This window comes from Thunnus maccoyii, chromosome 11 (genome assembly GCF_910596095.1).
Source record: "Thunnus maccoyii chromosome 11, fThuMac1.1, whole genome shotgun sequence".
Classification (NCBI taxonomy): Eukaryota; Metazoa; Chordata; class Actinopteri; order Scombriformes; family Scombridae; genus Thunnus; species Thunnus maccoyii.
Genome location: NC_056543.1, coordinates 19,305,426 through 19,320,992, shown reverse-complemented (window position 1 = coordinate 19,320,992; position 15,567 = coordinate 19,305,426). Strand labels below are relative to the sequence as shown.

Here is a 15,567-nt window from a genome sequence, read left to right as displayed (position 1 = left end):
ACATTTACACGTACATCGGTCTGATTTGATCCTTACCTGGTCGGCGTCGACGAAGATGATCTTGTCCACAGCTAAGGGGAACAGAACATCCAGGAAGAGGATCTTGTATCCCCAGATAATGCGCTGCTTCTCGGTCTGCTGGTGGAGCCAACGGGGCCACTTGTACTGCACTAATTCATACTGAAAGCCATACGACTCTGCCATGTGAGGAATGGTTTCCTAACCAAAACATCAAAAAAGAAAAGACAGATTAGGGGCAACAGAGTACTAAACTGTGGGATATTTGCAGTGGTCATAGGTACAAGGTTTCATTACAGACAATTTTGAGTAGCTGTTGACACAACTACAGTACGACACTAACAAAATTAGTGAGGTTTATTTGGATTCCACTATTTTTTTTCTGAAAAACTCAACCATGGAACAAGTCAATTCCATAAAGAGACAGATAAAATATTGATCATTTGCCCGGTAGAAAGCAGATGATGCTGGTTAGTTTGTGAGAGCCAGCCACTGATAGGCTGCTATGTAACATGTATAAGAAGACAGCTAAGGCAGAGTGATTCTTATAGAGATGCAGTAGGATTGATGTACTGGGAGATATTATGAAAATGCCAAATCATAATGCAAGGCTGGACCTAACAGTGTATTTTATTTAAGACATTTGGACAAACTATATACATACATCTTTATCCACTAAAGACGTCCAAGTCTGTCTCAAAACAACACTCACATGCCCATAAGTACATTGAAACAGTTTTTGCTTGCTGTAATTATTCCTCCTTTTTATACTGTCAATAAAAAAACTCCTTCCTAACATGCTTCCAATGGAGAAGATGGGCAATAAAATCCACAGTTTGAAGTTAATATGAGGCTTAGTAGACTGAAAAGAAATCTCTGAAAGGGTTTCTCTTAAGAACAGGGATCGAGTAATTGTGAGCAGGCAGGAAAAACTGAATATTTGTATAGAACCATGAAATGAAGAAGCTACCTTGAATGACGGAGAGAGATAATTCTTGAGAAACCAGAACTTGACAGGAGTTTTGGTATGTCGAAGGACGGACAACATCATTATTCTGAAATAGGGACAGAAAGAGTAAAGGGTGAGTCACAGGGTCAGGGTTATGATGTAATGTTTAGAGGCTGGAGAATAAGTATGTATGTTTATCTGTTAACGGAAAGTGATTTACCTCAGAAAGCGCTCATATAGATGACCTGAGGCCACAGAAAATATGTTCAGAACATCCTCTTTCTTCTTCTCTCCATCATCCTTCTTGGAGCCTCCACCTGTGATGCTGTGATTGAAATGATAACACAGATTAATGCATGTTTTTCATGCGGTGACTGTAAATCACGACTAAGCCTTTCAAACTTTCCAACAAACCATGCAATATTGTGCAGCAAACTGGGGCGTTGTTTTAAATGTAATAAAGGCAATGACAATGTTCTGAAAAGCCACAATTTGGACATGATTCTAACAGCAGTTCTGCTCGCTTGCTGGCACTCCTGTACAGAGCTGTGATAATCAACTCATTAGATCAGACACAGTGAAGGCAGCTTTAACACTGAAACAGATTATTAATGCAACAGATTATTAATGAAACGCACTGCAGTATGCTTTCAGTCCCACATAGCTAATAGGACTCATTTGCATCAAAAGATTTAACAGCTCTCCACAGGTACCCTGCTAAGTTTGCACTGAGAGAACATGACATGGGATTTAAATTTCTGCTAACAGTGGGGATGAAATGAATCAATTAAAGTGATAAAAATAGCACAGAACATGAGCGCACGGAGCACTGTTGAGCTGGTCAAAACAGATGAGAGGCAGACGACGCAAAATGTTGCCAGTTGTGGAGACTCTCCTCTTACTGTGGTGCACGCAGAGCCACTTAAACACCAAACTAGCAAGCAAAAAAAAAAAAAAGACTCGCTGTGCCTTAGAGGGAAAAAAAGCTGCACTTTACACAAAAATAGTGCTCATCAGGTTAGCCCATTATCTCAGTTAAATTAAGTATTACTAACTATTTGACTTATGTTTTGAAAATGTAGGTTAACAACTAGTTGACTAAAATGTTTTTTAAAGTTGAAATATCAATGCAGATGACAGAAAAAGCCAAAGGACACTCTCAACACTTGTGAACGCTTCGACAAACCCTAACCGTTGTTAAAGAGCAGTGGCTCATGATGCAAGGCACATTTAGCAGACAGAAATCAGGATTTGTGCTGGAGGGTAGATGTGTCTGCAGTCAAACTGTGTGTCCTTGTCTGTAACAGACTGCTGATGAGGGAAGGAGTGTCTCTCCCACACTCAATCACAACCACAGCCTCGGCCCCGAGGCTCCAGGAAGACACCAGTGAGTGAAAGGGAGGTGTGAAGGGAGGGGAGGGAGCATGCTGTTTGTCTCTTCATGCCCTCTAAAACTAACTCTCAGATACACATACAAGTACAGTATACAAGAGTCTGACTCAGTCGTATCCATATAACAGAAACTCAATGCCGGGCCAGGACGCTGCATGACTTTTTTTTTTTTTTTTTTTTTAAAACATGTCATAGTCTGTCCTCTTGAAAACCTTCACTGCATTTCTCTTCTTGCACTCCACCGAATCTTTTTCTGAAATCCAAGTGTTGCTCTCTCTAGATGGCTAGCAGATGGCTTCTGGGGGAGTCACCACACATCTGTGGGGTGCTGGGGATACTGACTGTCTGCCATGACTAAGCCAGCCATTATGAAGGGCCTCCAGCACTACAGTGGGGCCCCCCAGATAAGCAGCTTTAGCGGGTCAGGTGAGAGCCCGTTTGGCTGACTCACTCGAGATAAACTGGACCTCTGGAAGGATCCACAGAGCTCTGGTTAAATCCTGAGCGGTGGACAGCACTAATCGGACAAAACTCTAGTTGTGTTGCAAGTCGTTGGGAAGCAGAAATAACCTAGAATTTTTTAAAATTCAGCACTTGGACAAGAAAGATGTGCATGTATTTTGTACACTTAGCATAAAATGTTGTGCTAATCTATCAAGTAGACGTTCACTCTAACCTTATCCCAGATCTCAGGCAGTAAACACATAACATATACATGGTACAGAGACTCAAGGGTGTTGAAGAAAAACCTGAAATCTGGATCCAACTGGGGAAAATATTAATGGCCAATGTAACTATTTCCTAAAGGTCCTGGGACCACTTGCAGTGAAGAGGATTTTACAGCACCCTCCACTTCAAATCTGAATAACTCCCTCAGGTAATACAGCCTCTGATGCTCTCTCACACCCTGTGGTGTCCTGATGTTAAGACTTTTAAGAGCAGCATTAAGGACATTAAACCCTCAAAGGAGAGAACAGAAAAGACGTATATTTTCATTCAGGCTCATTATTGCTCTATAGAGATAAAGCTTCCTGTAAAGATGGGACAATTTGTAACATATCTGTCACTTAAGACTTTGCAGATGTTTGCTGATGCATGAATCTGCCTCTAATTCTTTAGAGGTGTTGGATCAATAAACGGCCTTCAGTCCCGCCTTTTACAATAAATCCCTCAAAGCACTCTGAGTTTACAAATGAAGTAATGGGTATAAAGACTTAAAATTTTATGTGAGACAACTAGTCAAGGTCTACACAGTCAGTGCCTTTGCTGAAATAATCAGAATCTTTGATTTTCGTGAAATGTGTGCTATTATGTGTGCAGTTGTTTCAAATGTTTGTGAGGTCTGTGTAAAGCTTTCTGTTCTATCAATGAGAAAACAGATATTTTTTTTGTGAGGCCTTAACTGCCAAACAAGCAAATGTTTCTTTCAACATTTTGTATCATCCGTTACTCAAACTTGTTGAACCGTTTTGGTGGTTTTCAATAGTGTTTTCTTTTTGTCCGTCTTTTAATTAGTCACCCTTTCTAACCAGCTGCCTGCACTGGATGAGGAAGGGGACTGAGTGGGATGTTATGGTAAGACTCTTCAAAACACCTTTATTTACTTATTTATTTTATTGGACCAGTTGGACATAGAATATTTAAGGCCTTTTTGCTCAACATGATGAGTGGCTTCTAAGTGTTTTATCTCCCAAGAAATGTTTTAAGATTTATGTGGCCTTGTTTTGAAAAGAGGGTATGCTGGAATCATGCCAAAAGGAAGTACTCTCCTCTCCAAATGTGGCCATATTTAAGCTGATATTAGATTCATTCATCACAGGCAGTAATGGGTCAATTATGTCTCTTAAAACAATCTTATGTAACCTTTTGTTCCAAGTATTTTTATTAATTAAATGTCATTCAACGGGAAATAATCTTCAATTATAAATCCATTCATCATTACGTCTAGATCATTTAAGCAGCAGGCTAATCAGGTTAGCCCAAATCTCCTTCTCCCCAACTACATCTCCCAACTCCTCAAGAAAAGACATTCCCTGGCCGGGAGGGATTTGTTATGCCTTCAGTGTGTTCTCAGTCTGCCCTGGGGCCTCCTTCTAGTTGGACAAGCCTAGAATACCTCTACAGGAAGTATCCAGGAAGCATCCTAATCAGACACCCCCTATTCACCTGAGTTAGCCCCTTTCACCATGAAGGAGCAGTCTGTGTACTCCAAGCTCCTCCACCCGTCCCTGTGAATTCTTGATCTATTGCTGAGAATACAGACACAGCTTTTACCAAAGATGCTAAGACCCCCACCATCAACTGCCACCTGATTTGCAGCACACCAGACCCCTACATCTAACCTTGCGGTTGGTGATAAGTCCAAGAGCACAGTTCTTGAGTTTTATACATCAATGTTACACTTTTAACAGTAGTGGCTGTATGTACATAAGTGTGTATAGCACTGTATGTTTGTGTGCATAGTTTATGCACATAACATATGCATAGACACATAGAGTACATTTATACAGGATTTATGTATGAGAGGTGTTTGCACTACCAGTGGTGTTGTTGATATTCTAAGAATATGAATAAATAAATATATAAATGAAAATGTGAACATGTAAATATCACATTTAACACAGCTTTACAGTATTACAATATCCTGTACAAAATGTAAAAAAAATCATTACCAAATGTAGGAAATTATAAGAGCAACTGAAAGCAACTAATAAACACTGCATGCTAATGAGTTATGACAAATAAGTTTAAAGTGTTAAATGGGTTGCAGCAACACTGCCTACCTTTTCTCAAAAGTGCTCCAAACACTTCACACAGCAAGCATTAAGTGAGGAGACAGGATCACACAGTTAAGAAGTGTTGGGGGGGGGGAACACACAAATGCACACACACACATACCTACAGAAGCACATATTTTTTGCAAGACTAGATCTTACAGCATAATATTGCAGTCTGTATCCAGGGGAGGAATAAGATCTCCTGAAACCACAATGTATAATTGACAACAGAAGGCACATCAGCACACCCACCAATCAATTAACTCACAGTTGTTACTGTCAGTCAGCTGGGGGATGGTATAAAACCAACTAAAAATTTTAGGTGTATGTAAGAATAGATTACTCACCTTGCTATGGAGTCCCACAAGCCTTTGCTTTCACTAGTTTCGCTTAAAAGATCTTCGTTGATCTTCTCTGCCTTTTTCTGCACCTATAATGAGAAAGTAGACACAAACAATATTTTTTATCATGGACTATGTAAAATCCCTCCAAAATCCTTAATTTTTGACTTGTGAATGCTGTTCACATCATAGGAAAACTACTATATAGCATTTTACTGTAGGTTGAACAATGTCCAGTGCTGTAAAGAATTCTAACGCACTGTCCACACGTATAAACATACTCACCCTGACTTTGATGATCTTACTGTGAAAGCTGTTAAGCACAACTACGACATCACCAGCATCTGCAGGGGAATCGGTTCCATCATGCCTGAAAAAGTGAATAAAGAGTGAGAATGTAATTACGATCACTGAGAGTGAAAATCAATGATTATTAAACCTGGACGATGGATCTGCTGCTAGTTAGTCTTCAGGTAAAGGTAAAAATAATCAACAGTCAAAATGAAATGACATCTTCCCTTTGACACAAAAACCTAAAAAAAACAGTTTTATAAATACATTTTGTTCTTCAATGAAGTAAAAGAAATAAACAAGCAATAAATACTGGAAACATGCAGGCCTGTTTTCACTAAGCCTAAAAAATGCTGCCCCCCAAATAAATAATGTGGAACAAAACTGACCCATGGTTGAACCTAAGTGCTGATTTATAATTTATGTGATACAGCTGACCAATTATTTCAGCTACAGTCAAGCTGATCACAACAGTCTAATCATTTTATTGCTGCAAGTAGCTACAGTATATTATCACTTGCTAAGTATATACAATACAAAAGTACTTATAGAACTACTCAACCAGTGTCTTAGATTTATGTTTTAACAGTGTGCTTGAGTCTATTTAAAACTGAAATAAAAAAGTGAAATTATTTTTTTGTGTGTCAATGACTGAAGTTGGTTCATGTGTTTTAGCAGCAACAACATAAGAAAAAAATATATATACGACGTAGTCTGCTTTTATGAAGGAGACAACAGCAGCTAATGGACGGATCACTGACAGACGTTTGCACACTTAAAAGTGGATACTGGGACAGCTGCCAGGGTCACACTCTTGACCATATTCATTACCCTAAGAATCACCTTACCATTATTTCATCCGTCACTACTTCCCAGCCATGCTGTATATACTGGTAGATTTAATGAGAAAGTCTGTGCAATATTGATTGCGTAACACTGGCCTTTCACTGTAATTGTTTTAGGACTGATTTGCCCGGTGGAGAATGTGTTTTGGCAGACAGGATCTGCAGGGTCTGGTGGTGAAACACCAGAGTGCAAAACTTTAGGCAGATATGAGCAATAGGCTATGATGCACAGCAAACCATTACGACCCCATTGCTTACTAAAGGCAAAAAACTAACCTTATCACTATGATAAATGCCCCCTCCTTATTGGGCACAAAGTACATTTTCCCCCTATACTCAAGTGCGGCTTGTGTTTTGCCCCCTCTGCTGTCACAGGTGCAACTCAGCCTTTAGGGTTTGTGTTAGAAAGCACCAGAGATCAATCTCTATCCCTGCTCTGAGGAGAGGAGAGCTGGCCATCTCATTCATCGCTGTCAGGGCGAGGCGCAGCGGCAGTACAGGGTGCAGCAGGAAAACGCAGGCTTTGGGACCGGAGTTGCACAGACACTCCCACTAGACTCTGATCGGCCACCTAACCAGAGCAGAGTGCCGCTAACCACAAGAATAATGACACTGCCAAGGTGAAAAATGACATCACCTCTTATCTTCACCTGGAGGATTGGGGAATAAATCTTGGGTTGTCTGATATGATTCCAGAGGAACCGAGGGCTGTATGTGTCCTAAATCTTATGTGAGGATGGCCAGAGAGGAAAGTATCTGTGATTGTAGGGACATCTAGAATGGTGCACTACGGCTGCTTGTGAAGACTCACATACATGAGTGGGATTTAAACCATTATCGCCTTGACAGTGAGGGATTACGGTTCTTTGTTATGTTACAAAGAAATGACAAGATGTGCATGAGATCCTTTGAAAAATAAGAATTCTTAAGATGAAAGTACAAGAGTACATTTTAAATGTCTAATTAAAGTGAAAGAACAGGCTACAAGCCACAGAATTTTGTAGAAAATGTATCAAACCAACCAAAGCACAATACCGTTTCTATTTGTCCGGGGAAATTAGACAACGCCAACGCACTCTGTCTAGTATATGCAGCCTTTGACACCTACGCTGTCCTAACTAAACACATTCTGCTGCTGATATACTGCAGTCTGATGCGGATGGCATGGCAGGTGACCAGCTGAATCATACCTCCACTCTGTCTTCTCTTTAATAGCACCCCTTTCCTCCTACCTGTCTCTCTCCCCTCTGTGCAGAGCACAACTCCCTGCACTCATCAAAACCTTGAGCTGCTACAGTGTCAGCAGCTCTCCATGTTACCATAGTGATGGGTTTCATAGCTACCGGTATGAAATGGAGAGGTAGCTGAAAACAACCTTGATGCTGAGCTACTGATGAAGCCGACTAATTAGCATTACCTAACTTTAAAAAAATGTTATTAATTAATATCTGTAAGGGATAAGATGGGAAAGACTTCAAATGGCGAAAACAGTCTGTAGATAATGATGAATACTCACGTGAGGATCTGATAGATATCCTCTGATCTTCCTTTACGTAATCTCAGGGTCCAGGCACCGGGATTGGCTTTCAGCTGGAAATATCCCTGTTGTGGTTAACACAACACAAGTCTGAGTTATGTACTGTAAGAATACAATTCACTCTCATTTCCTCAATCCTGACACCAAACAGTTTCTGTTCCAAACTTAAAACTGTGGTCATTGACCGTAATATCCTATTCATAACAAGAAAACTGTCTTGGTAACTCTAGTATGGAGTTGAGAGAGCTGCTGACCAGGTTAGCCATGACAATAGTGTCATACATGAGCGGGTCCTGACTCATGCCGAGGGTAAACTGCAGTCCACGGGGAGGCTGGCCGGTTGACAGGTCAAAGCAGTGGCCCTCCAACAAGAGGTGCTCCAGCTCATACTCAGCTGCCACAACTCCGCTCACCTGGAGTGAAATCATAAATTACAGAGCACAAAAACAATAAAGGTATGATTAATAAAAAGCACCTCCGTCCTACTTAAGGGGTGAGGATAATAAGATAATAAGATTAGGAAATAATGACTAAGGAGCAGGATACCTCCTGCAGGTGGATGTTATCTAAGTCATGTGGGCTGCGCACAGCCTGCACCATCCAGCTCTCTGGTGTGATCATATTAAGGGTGAGAAGTGGAGATTCAGGGAGCTCCATGAAGCGAGCAACTGGTCCTGGAGACACTGTGTCGTTGGCCAAGAAAGTCACGTCTGACTCCAAGACAAAGCGGTAAAAGCTGCAAAGACAGGCAAACAGAGATGATCAAAATTTAAGTGCTTGTCATCAACATCAAATCAACATAAAATTTAACAGTGGTTGAAAATTGAAAGCCTTAAAATGGTGGATATTGTGCAAGACTTTTGCCACCAGACTGAGACTACAACAGTCCTATCCAACAACTGCATTCCTCTCTTCGACAAGCACCAAAATGATGACATGTTATGCAGCAGTCTCCTTTCTAGGACAGGAGAGATGGGCTCTGTTGTGACAGCTGGGTATATACAATCTCTTCAAAGTGAGGAATCTAATATTATTACTGCCTGTGTTCCTGCTCAACCAATACCAGAAATATGTGCAGTCTGCACTCAAGAAATATTCCTTTTCTCCATTATTACTCATAGCTGTCACAGGTGCTAGCTCCAGGCTAATCTTTATGCTAATTGCTTTTCTTCAGTACGCCCTCTGACATCAAGGAGTCATATTGAGCGTAGATAATGTGAGATGAGAAACATTACCGATGCTAATTCTTTTTATTTAGAATGCCTTCTTACCCTCAAATGTGTGTTGTCACTTTTTTTTTTCAAAGGGGGATTTCTCAAAAGTTAATTCCCGCTGCAGCATCCATGTGCTACCACAGCACAAGGAAGTGGTGAGGGAAAGGTTGTAGTTATGGAGGCAAAACCCAGCACACCAGAGGAAACACACTGTATTCATTCGATTGGTTGCAATTTGTGAGATGACCAATTCTCCATAAGAAGAAAAGTGAAAGAAAGACGATGAGCGACCCTGTGGTCTCTGTTGTGGTCTTACCACTATGGGAAGTATAGCAGTGAATAAAATGAACCCACTGATGCAGAACAAGATTCATATGTACCCGATGACAGCAGTATCTTCAGGGGCGTGTATAGGATTACCAAGCTTATGGCTCTACAAGCAACATGAAGCAAGAATGTTGTAACTTTGTTACAAAACTAATCTACAAATCTAAACTAAACGTCATCACTTCATGGATGACATAAGTTTGTTTTTTTCATTTAAAAAGGTTTTTATAGTTTCATAGGACTATTGATTAACAACAATTACTGAACAAATATTATCTGTTTTTTAAAAGCCTGTACTCCGCACAGGAACACACATTTTTAGTGGTTGAACGTGAGAAAAGTGCTTTAAGAAAGCAGCCAGCGATGCAAAGCCTTTCCTTTACAAAGGCTGGTGACATGAAATGTTTCTGCATTGTGATTTTTTGCACCACTGGATCATTTCTGTAGCAGCTTGATTGCAGACATCCAGCTTATTTATCTCTCATGTGAAGATATCATGTAGCCATTTGTGTCAGTTACAGGCAATCGTCACTCAGGGGGACAGAAAGTATGATGGGGGTGGCTTGTAAGTGAATTGTGGGGGAAGAGCTGTTTCTGTCAGCTCGATTCTGACTGGTCTCGTAAAGAGAGACCTCTAAAAGGTCATACTGTAAATTGTCTCCCCAAAGGGAGGGTAAATTTCTTGGAACATTTCTGCTATTTGGTACCGGAAAAAAAAGCAACATTTGAGCTATTCCAATAGATTACCACAACAAGACCTAACCCATTATGGAACAAGTAAAAAAGCAAACCACCCAAATTACATAATGACTCACATTCATCGTGGTCTGAAAATTAATGGACAATTTCAACCTATTATTTTTTTTTTCTGTTTGTTACTGCATGTCTTGAACCGCAGCAGTGCAAGCTGTAAGCAATTTGTTCAGAGATTCGAGAGGAGGCCCAGAGCAATAAGGCGGTGTTATTACGCAGATTGCATCTGTGCAGTATAATCTTACAAAGGGAAGGAGCGAGGCAGAGATGCTCAACCTACAATGGTCAGAGGATACACAAAAAAGCCAAACAGGAAAATTTAATTACTGTTGGAGCTAGAGCTTACCTCTTGAGGGGCATCTCAGATAACTTGGCCCTGCAATTCATAAACACCCGCAGTCTCACATTGACCACTTGACTGAGCACCTGCAGGAGTCACAGAAGAAAAGACCCAGTTAGAAATCAGGAGTAAGGTAGCGCCAGCCCAGCAGGGAGGCCACTAGCACAAGACACACATGTGAATGTTCCACTGCCCACTGATCTCATTGTACTGAATTTGACAAGGTTCTCAAATATAAAAGCACAGACATTATTCATGACATAACAGTGGTCAAGAAAACAATGAGCCAGTGGTCATGGGTGCAGTGAGCTGCCTTCATCACAACCAGCTGTGATGTTGATATGCTGGCATCATAATTTCTTCTGCATACTGCAGTACATCACTGAAAACCCACTGCAAACAACAGCTTCTGATCAGGTGGCTGTTTCACTGGCTGTCTGAAAAGGAATGGTGAGTCATAATTTCATATTCACCCAAGTCATCAGCACAACAAGCCTCCAGCAAGATGCAGCAGACAGCTGGTGGGCCTCAGTGAAACTAAGCCCACTAAAGAAAATGTATCTAAATGACTTTATCTGGCCAAATGAGCATACTTGTTTTGGCTCACAAAGAAAGCATAAGCCATACTTAAACAACAAAATAGAGACCTTTGCTTTTTTTTTTTTTTCGGATCAATTTTACTGACTCTACAAATGATTTTCAGGAAAGGAATGTACAGTATCTTCCAGAATAAACAATGTGCATAAAAAAGATTTTATCATGAAACACTGGATCATATCATCAATATGAGGATGGAAAAAACAACATTTCTATCTGAACTTTGGGACCTTGCAAAGCTTTGTGTTGTGTTTCTGTACCCTTCCTTTCAATAAAAGTGATTTTAGTGTGTCCTTGCTGTATTAGGAATCAATGGAGAAGAGAGGAGAGGAATACGAGAGAAGAATACAACTTACAATCAGCAGAGGGGACAACTTCTGCGCCTCCCTAGTGAGGGGATCAACGATGGCCACCACATCATAGAACACTTCGTTCTCACGCGGGGAGAGATGGAGTATACTGAAGAGGAGAACAGCACACCAAAGCGGATTCAGCAACACAAGGTTATACAACCCTTATTCAGCAGAACTGCAAATCAAAAGATTCGCCTTTCTGCACTGCTTGAAATGATGGTGTAGCAATTTTCAGATCCATTATAACAAAAGGAGAGCGACCGCTTCCCTGTGAGACTGCAGAGGCAACACTAGGACAGTAAACAGAGAAAAACCGTTTCCCACCTGTGGTTATCTTTGATAAAATGGACATCCCTCCTGACCTCTCCTTTGGGGGCTGCAGTTAGGAGGGCATCAACTTTCATGACTAAGTCACTGGCGCTGAGGACGGAAAACAGGTGTAGCAGGGTCAGTCCATCATTTATTAATGATAGGTGTTAAGGGACATGTCAAAATGTGCTCATATAATGTGATCTCAAACTGTTAACAAGGTAGCCTCATAAATCAGTGAAGGTTACCTTCAAGATGAGAAAATTATATTTTCTTCTCTACAGAGAAGATGTTTTGATGTAGCACACACGTTGGAAGAGTTTTTAATTACAAAAAGAACAAATAAATTCTTTTAGACAAATTCAAGACTAAAGCGACACATAAAGGAAGGAGTTCATGGATTAAATGTCTATCACAGGCAGTTACAGAGCAAAGAAAGAGACATTAAGTGTCAAATAACGAGGCCAAGAAAAATTACACCAACATACTGCTTTGGCTTCATCCCCATCTGTTTAACTTTGGCTTTGACTTTCTCTGCAGAACTGCTCAGTGTAATCTTCTCCAGCAAGTGGAAATCCTCCAGAGTGAATTCTTCCTGCTCCTCAAACGGACCAAGGATCTAACATGAAGAAAATAATGCAGTCAGAACACAACTTGTCCAATTCTTATCTCAGCATGTATTATTTACCACTTGCCAAGGGGGTGTTAAATATAATGTGATCGTAACACAGTGTTTTATCCACTTTAAGTCATGGCATTCAGTGATGCTGCCTGTGTTTTCCTCTTTTCTATTTTGGGAGTAGAGCCCTGCCACTGCAGCAGAGGAATGTAAAATGATATTAATTGTTACTGCCATCTCAGAGGCTGGCCTCTTCATCCGTGACTGTCAGCATCGCTGCTGCTGAGACATCAGTCATCAGCTCTGTACACACGCCGCTCACACACAGACACTCAAACAAATACACACGCAGAGTGCAGTTTATGCCACCTGTGACCTTTGAGAAACAGACGTCATGCTGATTTGACAGCACTAAGGAAGCACTCTGAAAACACTAGAAGAAAAATACTCCAAAGAGGATCCTACTCCACTGTTCTGAACAACAGCAGCAACATTTAACCAATGCTTTACCTTTCTGACAACATAATGTTGTTTATCACAGTTTTTTTATGCAGAAATATAGGGATCATTTTGAAGACACCGTTAATGAGGATGCTGACTGAACTGTGTTGGAGCTGGACGCCACTTACCCGACCGTTGCTGATCACTGCCCGCTGTCCAGGACTCAGTTTCAGCACATCTTGACAGAAGAGCCGATGAGAGTGGATGAAATCCACTTCCATTGTGTTGAACTTTTTTTCAAAGGCATCTTTGTCCATGCCCTAAAGCAGAATAACAAAAGTTTGTTTGTTTGATTGAACTGTTGACTTGTTATTTCTGAGAAAACTGTGATGTACTGTACAATCCAATGGACCAGCTCAAGGACCTTTTTCACTTTCCAGCTTGTCCAAAACAAAATCTGAGTGATGCATTGACTTGAGGAATGATGTATGTGAGGCAGGAATTACTTGGTTATTCGCAATATCATTGATGCATTGCATCGGCATAATCACTGCAGTTTTTGAACATAAAATATTTCAGCCAGAGGACCAAGCTGTCAAGAAATACACATGTGTGAATATGAGATTAATCAATTTGTAATTAATATAACAAACTCCTAATTAAACCTCAGCCATTTTTGTCTATAACAAATTAGGTATGGGAGAGTGGAGGGTTTGTGGAATCAGGTTATTAGTTTCTCCAACATTCTCTCCTCAGGAGAACAGGTGAAATACCAATAATGTCAGCACAATCCAGTCAGCAAGTCTGTCTAGCAGCCAATAATAAACTCATATCCCTTGACTCTGGGTCTCAATTCACACAGCCACCTCCTACCCATCTTTCCGTTGTTATTTCCAGCCCATTCTCTCTCCATTGTTTAAGGTACGTATAACTGAAGGACAGTTTGTTTTTGTTGGTCCCAAATGAAACCTGTGCTGTATGACTTCTTCCTAATGGGAGAGATGGGAGCTCTCCTGTAGTCTGATTTGTTGATTAGTGTCTGAGAGTTTATTTTGGTATGTGCAATGCTGTGTGGGTGGATGCTGCACACTACAGCATGGAGAACAGCATGTAGACTGTTTAAAGTAGCAGAGTGATGGTCAGGCTTGGCTGAACACATGTGGCTCACACAGGCATGAACGGTGAACAGGAGCTCAGTTATTCATCCGGTCCTGGAGGCCAGGTGTCCACCAGCATTTTATAGTTAAAGATTCAGCGTGTGGAGCCCGCCATGTGCTGGCCCCTGTGACAGATCAAGTGGAACTGACAGTGAGTAGGCTGCTTGCCTCGGCATCCACAGGCTGTGGAGCATCATGTGTGCTCTAAATGTATTCTGTTAGCTGATGTTCAGGAGAGGAATGAGAAGATGGGCTCATCAATCACTATTTTCCCCCACTGTGCACTTAAATCAAGGAAGCAGTGGCAGACAAATCTCTGCAAGTGGTTATATCCAATCTTTGTTTTCTTAGTTTTTGCCGTTATCCTCTTCAATTCTGCCTATAAATGTTATCAGTTATATCAGTGTAGAGTAACATTCCTCCCAGTTCACAGAGATATATTTTGCAGAGATACATATTTCACTGATACAATCCCAAGGGGCCAACCAACGATTCAATAATCAACCCAAAAAAACAACTTACTTACAACATAGTACACTGTGGGCCTGTGTATCTTGTAGGGTTGGACGAAGGTTATCTAGTATGCTCTACTATGAGACGATATAATGTATCAGTTGTTAACTTTTATGTGCAAATGGTTTATCAATTGAATTTTCAGAAAATGAACCATACTACCATTTATATTTCGCAATATAAAATAATATTTACCATGACAGAGGATTTTATCCATATCACCCACTAGTGATATGCCATATGATAATACTGGTGTTGTGTATTCCCCCTGCAAATAGCGTTTTCCTCCTAAGTTATGGTTATGCGTAGCAGAGGTTACCGGTTAAGTTTAAGGTAAGTTTGGTTTCAGGTTGAGGTAAGGGCAAACACATCGACAGATACACAGTCTTTGATACAACACCTATAAAAATTGACATTGCTGTAATTCAGAGCAGCACGTTGCAATGCTGTGAAATAATAAATCATTCTCAGGATAACAGTGCAGTTTGCAAGTCAGTCGCAGTCAGGTGGGAATGTGTGAGGAAACGGTCACCACACAAGCAGAGAAGAGCCGACGGCGCTGCCAGTCAAACAGCAGTTAGTTTGTTAATCATCAGCTGGACACATTTTACCCAATACAATCTGCACTGAGTTGATGTTAGTTAAATTCTAGTACAGATCAGCTGGACTCAGCTGACTACCATCAGTACAGCAGGTTTACATCCGTGACTCTGATCAGACAGTTATTTTAAAATCAGAGCCGTAGCTTCGTCTCTGCTCGCTCTTCCAAAAAATACCCTGCAATATCGTGATAT

General features: G+C 40.8%; 1 protein-coding gene across 2 annotated transcripts in view; it reads right to left on the bottom strand.

Annotated features, from left to right (window-relative positions):
• Positions 1 to 15,567, bottom strand: part of uggt2 (UDP-glucose glycoprotein glucosyltransferase 2) — a 45,914-nt gene that overhangs the window by 3,323 nt on the left and 27,024 nt on the right. Inside the window, exons 23-36 of one of the 2 annotated variants that reach the window (XM_042426283.1) lie at positions 13,292 to 13,423; positions 12,532 to 12,662; positions 12,059 to 12,154; positions 11,738 to 11,840; positions 10,791 to 10,870; positions 8,697 to 8,886; positions 8,405 to 8,563; positions 8,130 to 8,215; positions 5,763 to 5,847; positions 5,484 to 5,566; positions 5,258 to 5,338; positions 1,188 to 1,292; positions 989 to 1,073; positions 37 to 219 (exon numbers count right to left, since the gene is read on the bottom strand). In XM_042426283.1, the coding sequence (XP_042282217.1) occupies positions 37 to 219; positions 989 to 1,073; positions 1,188 to 1,292; positions 5,258 to 5,338; positions 5,484 to 5,566; positions 5,763 to 5,847; positions 8,130 to 8,215; positions 8,405 to 8,563; positions 8,697 to 8,886; positions 10,791 to 10,870; positions 11,738 to 11,840; positions 12,059 to 12,154; positions 12,532 to 12,662; positions 13,292 to 13,423 (1,599 nt within the window). The remainder of the gene's footprint in view (positions 1 to 36; positions 220 to 988; positions 1,074 to 1,187; positions 1,293 to 5,257; positions 5,339 to 5,483; positions 5,567 to 5,762; positions 5,848 to 8,129; positions 8,216 to 8,404; positions 8,564 to 8,696; positions 8,887 to 10,790; positions 10,871 to 11,737; positions 11,841 to 12,058; positions 12,155 to 12,531; positions 12,663 to 13,291; positions 13,424 to 15,567) is intronic. The other variant, XM_042426282.1, reaches the window with a different exon arrangement.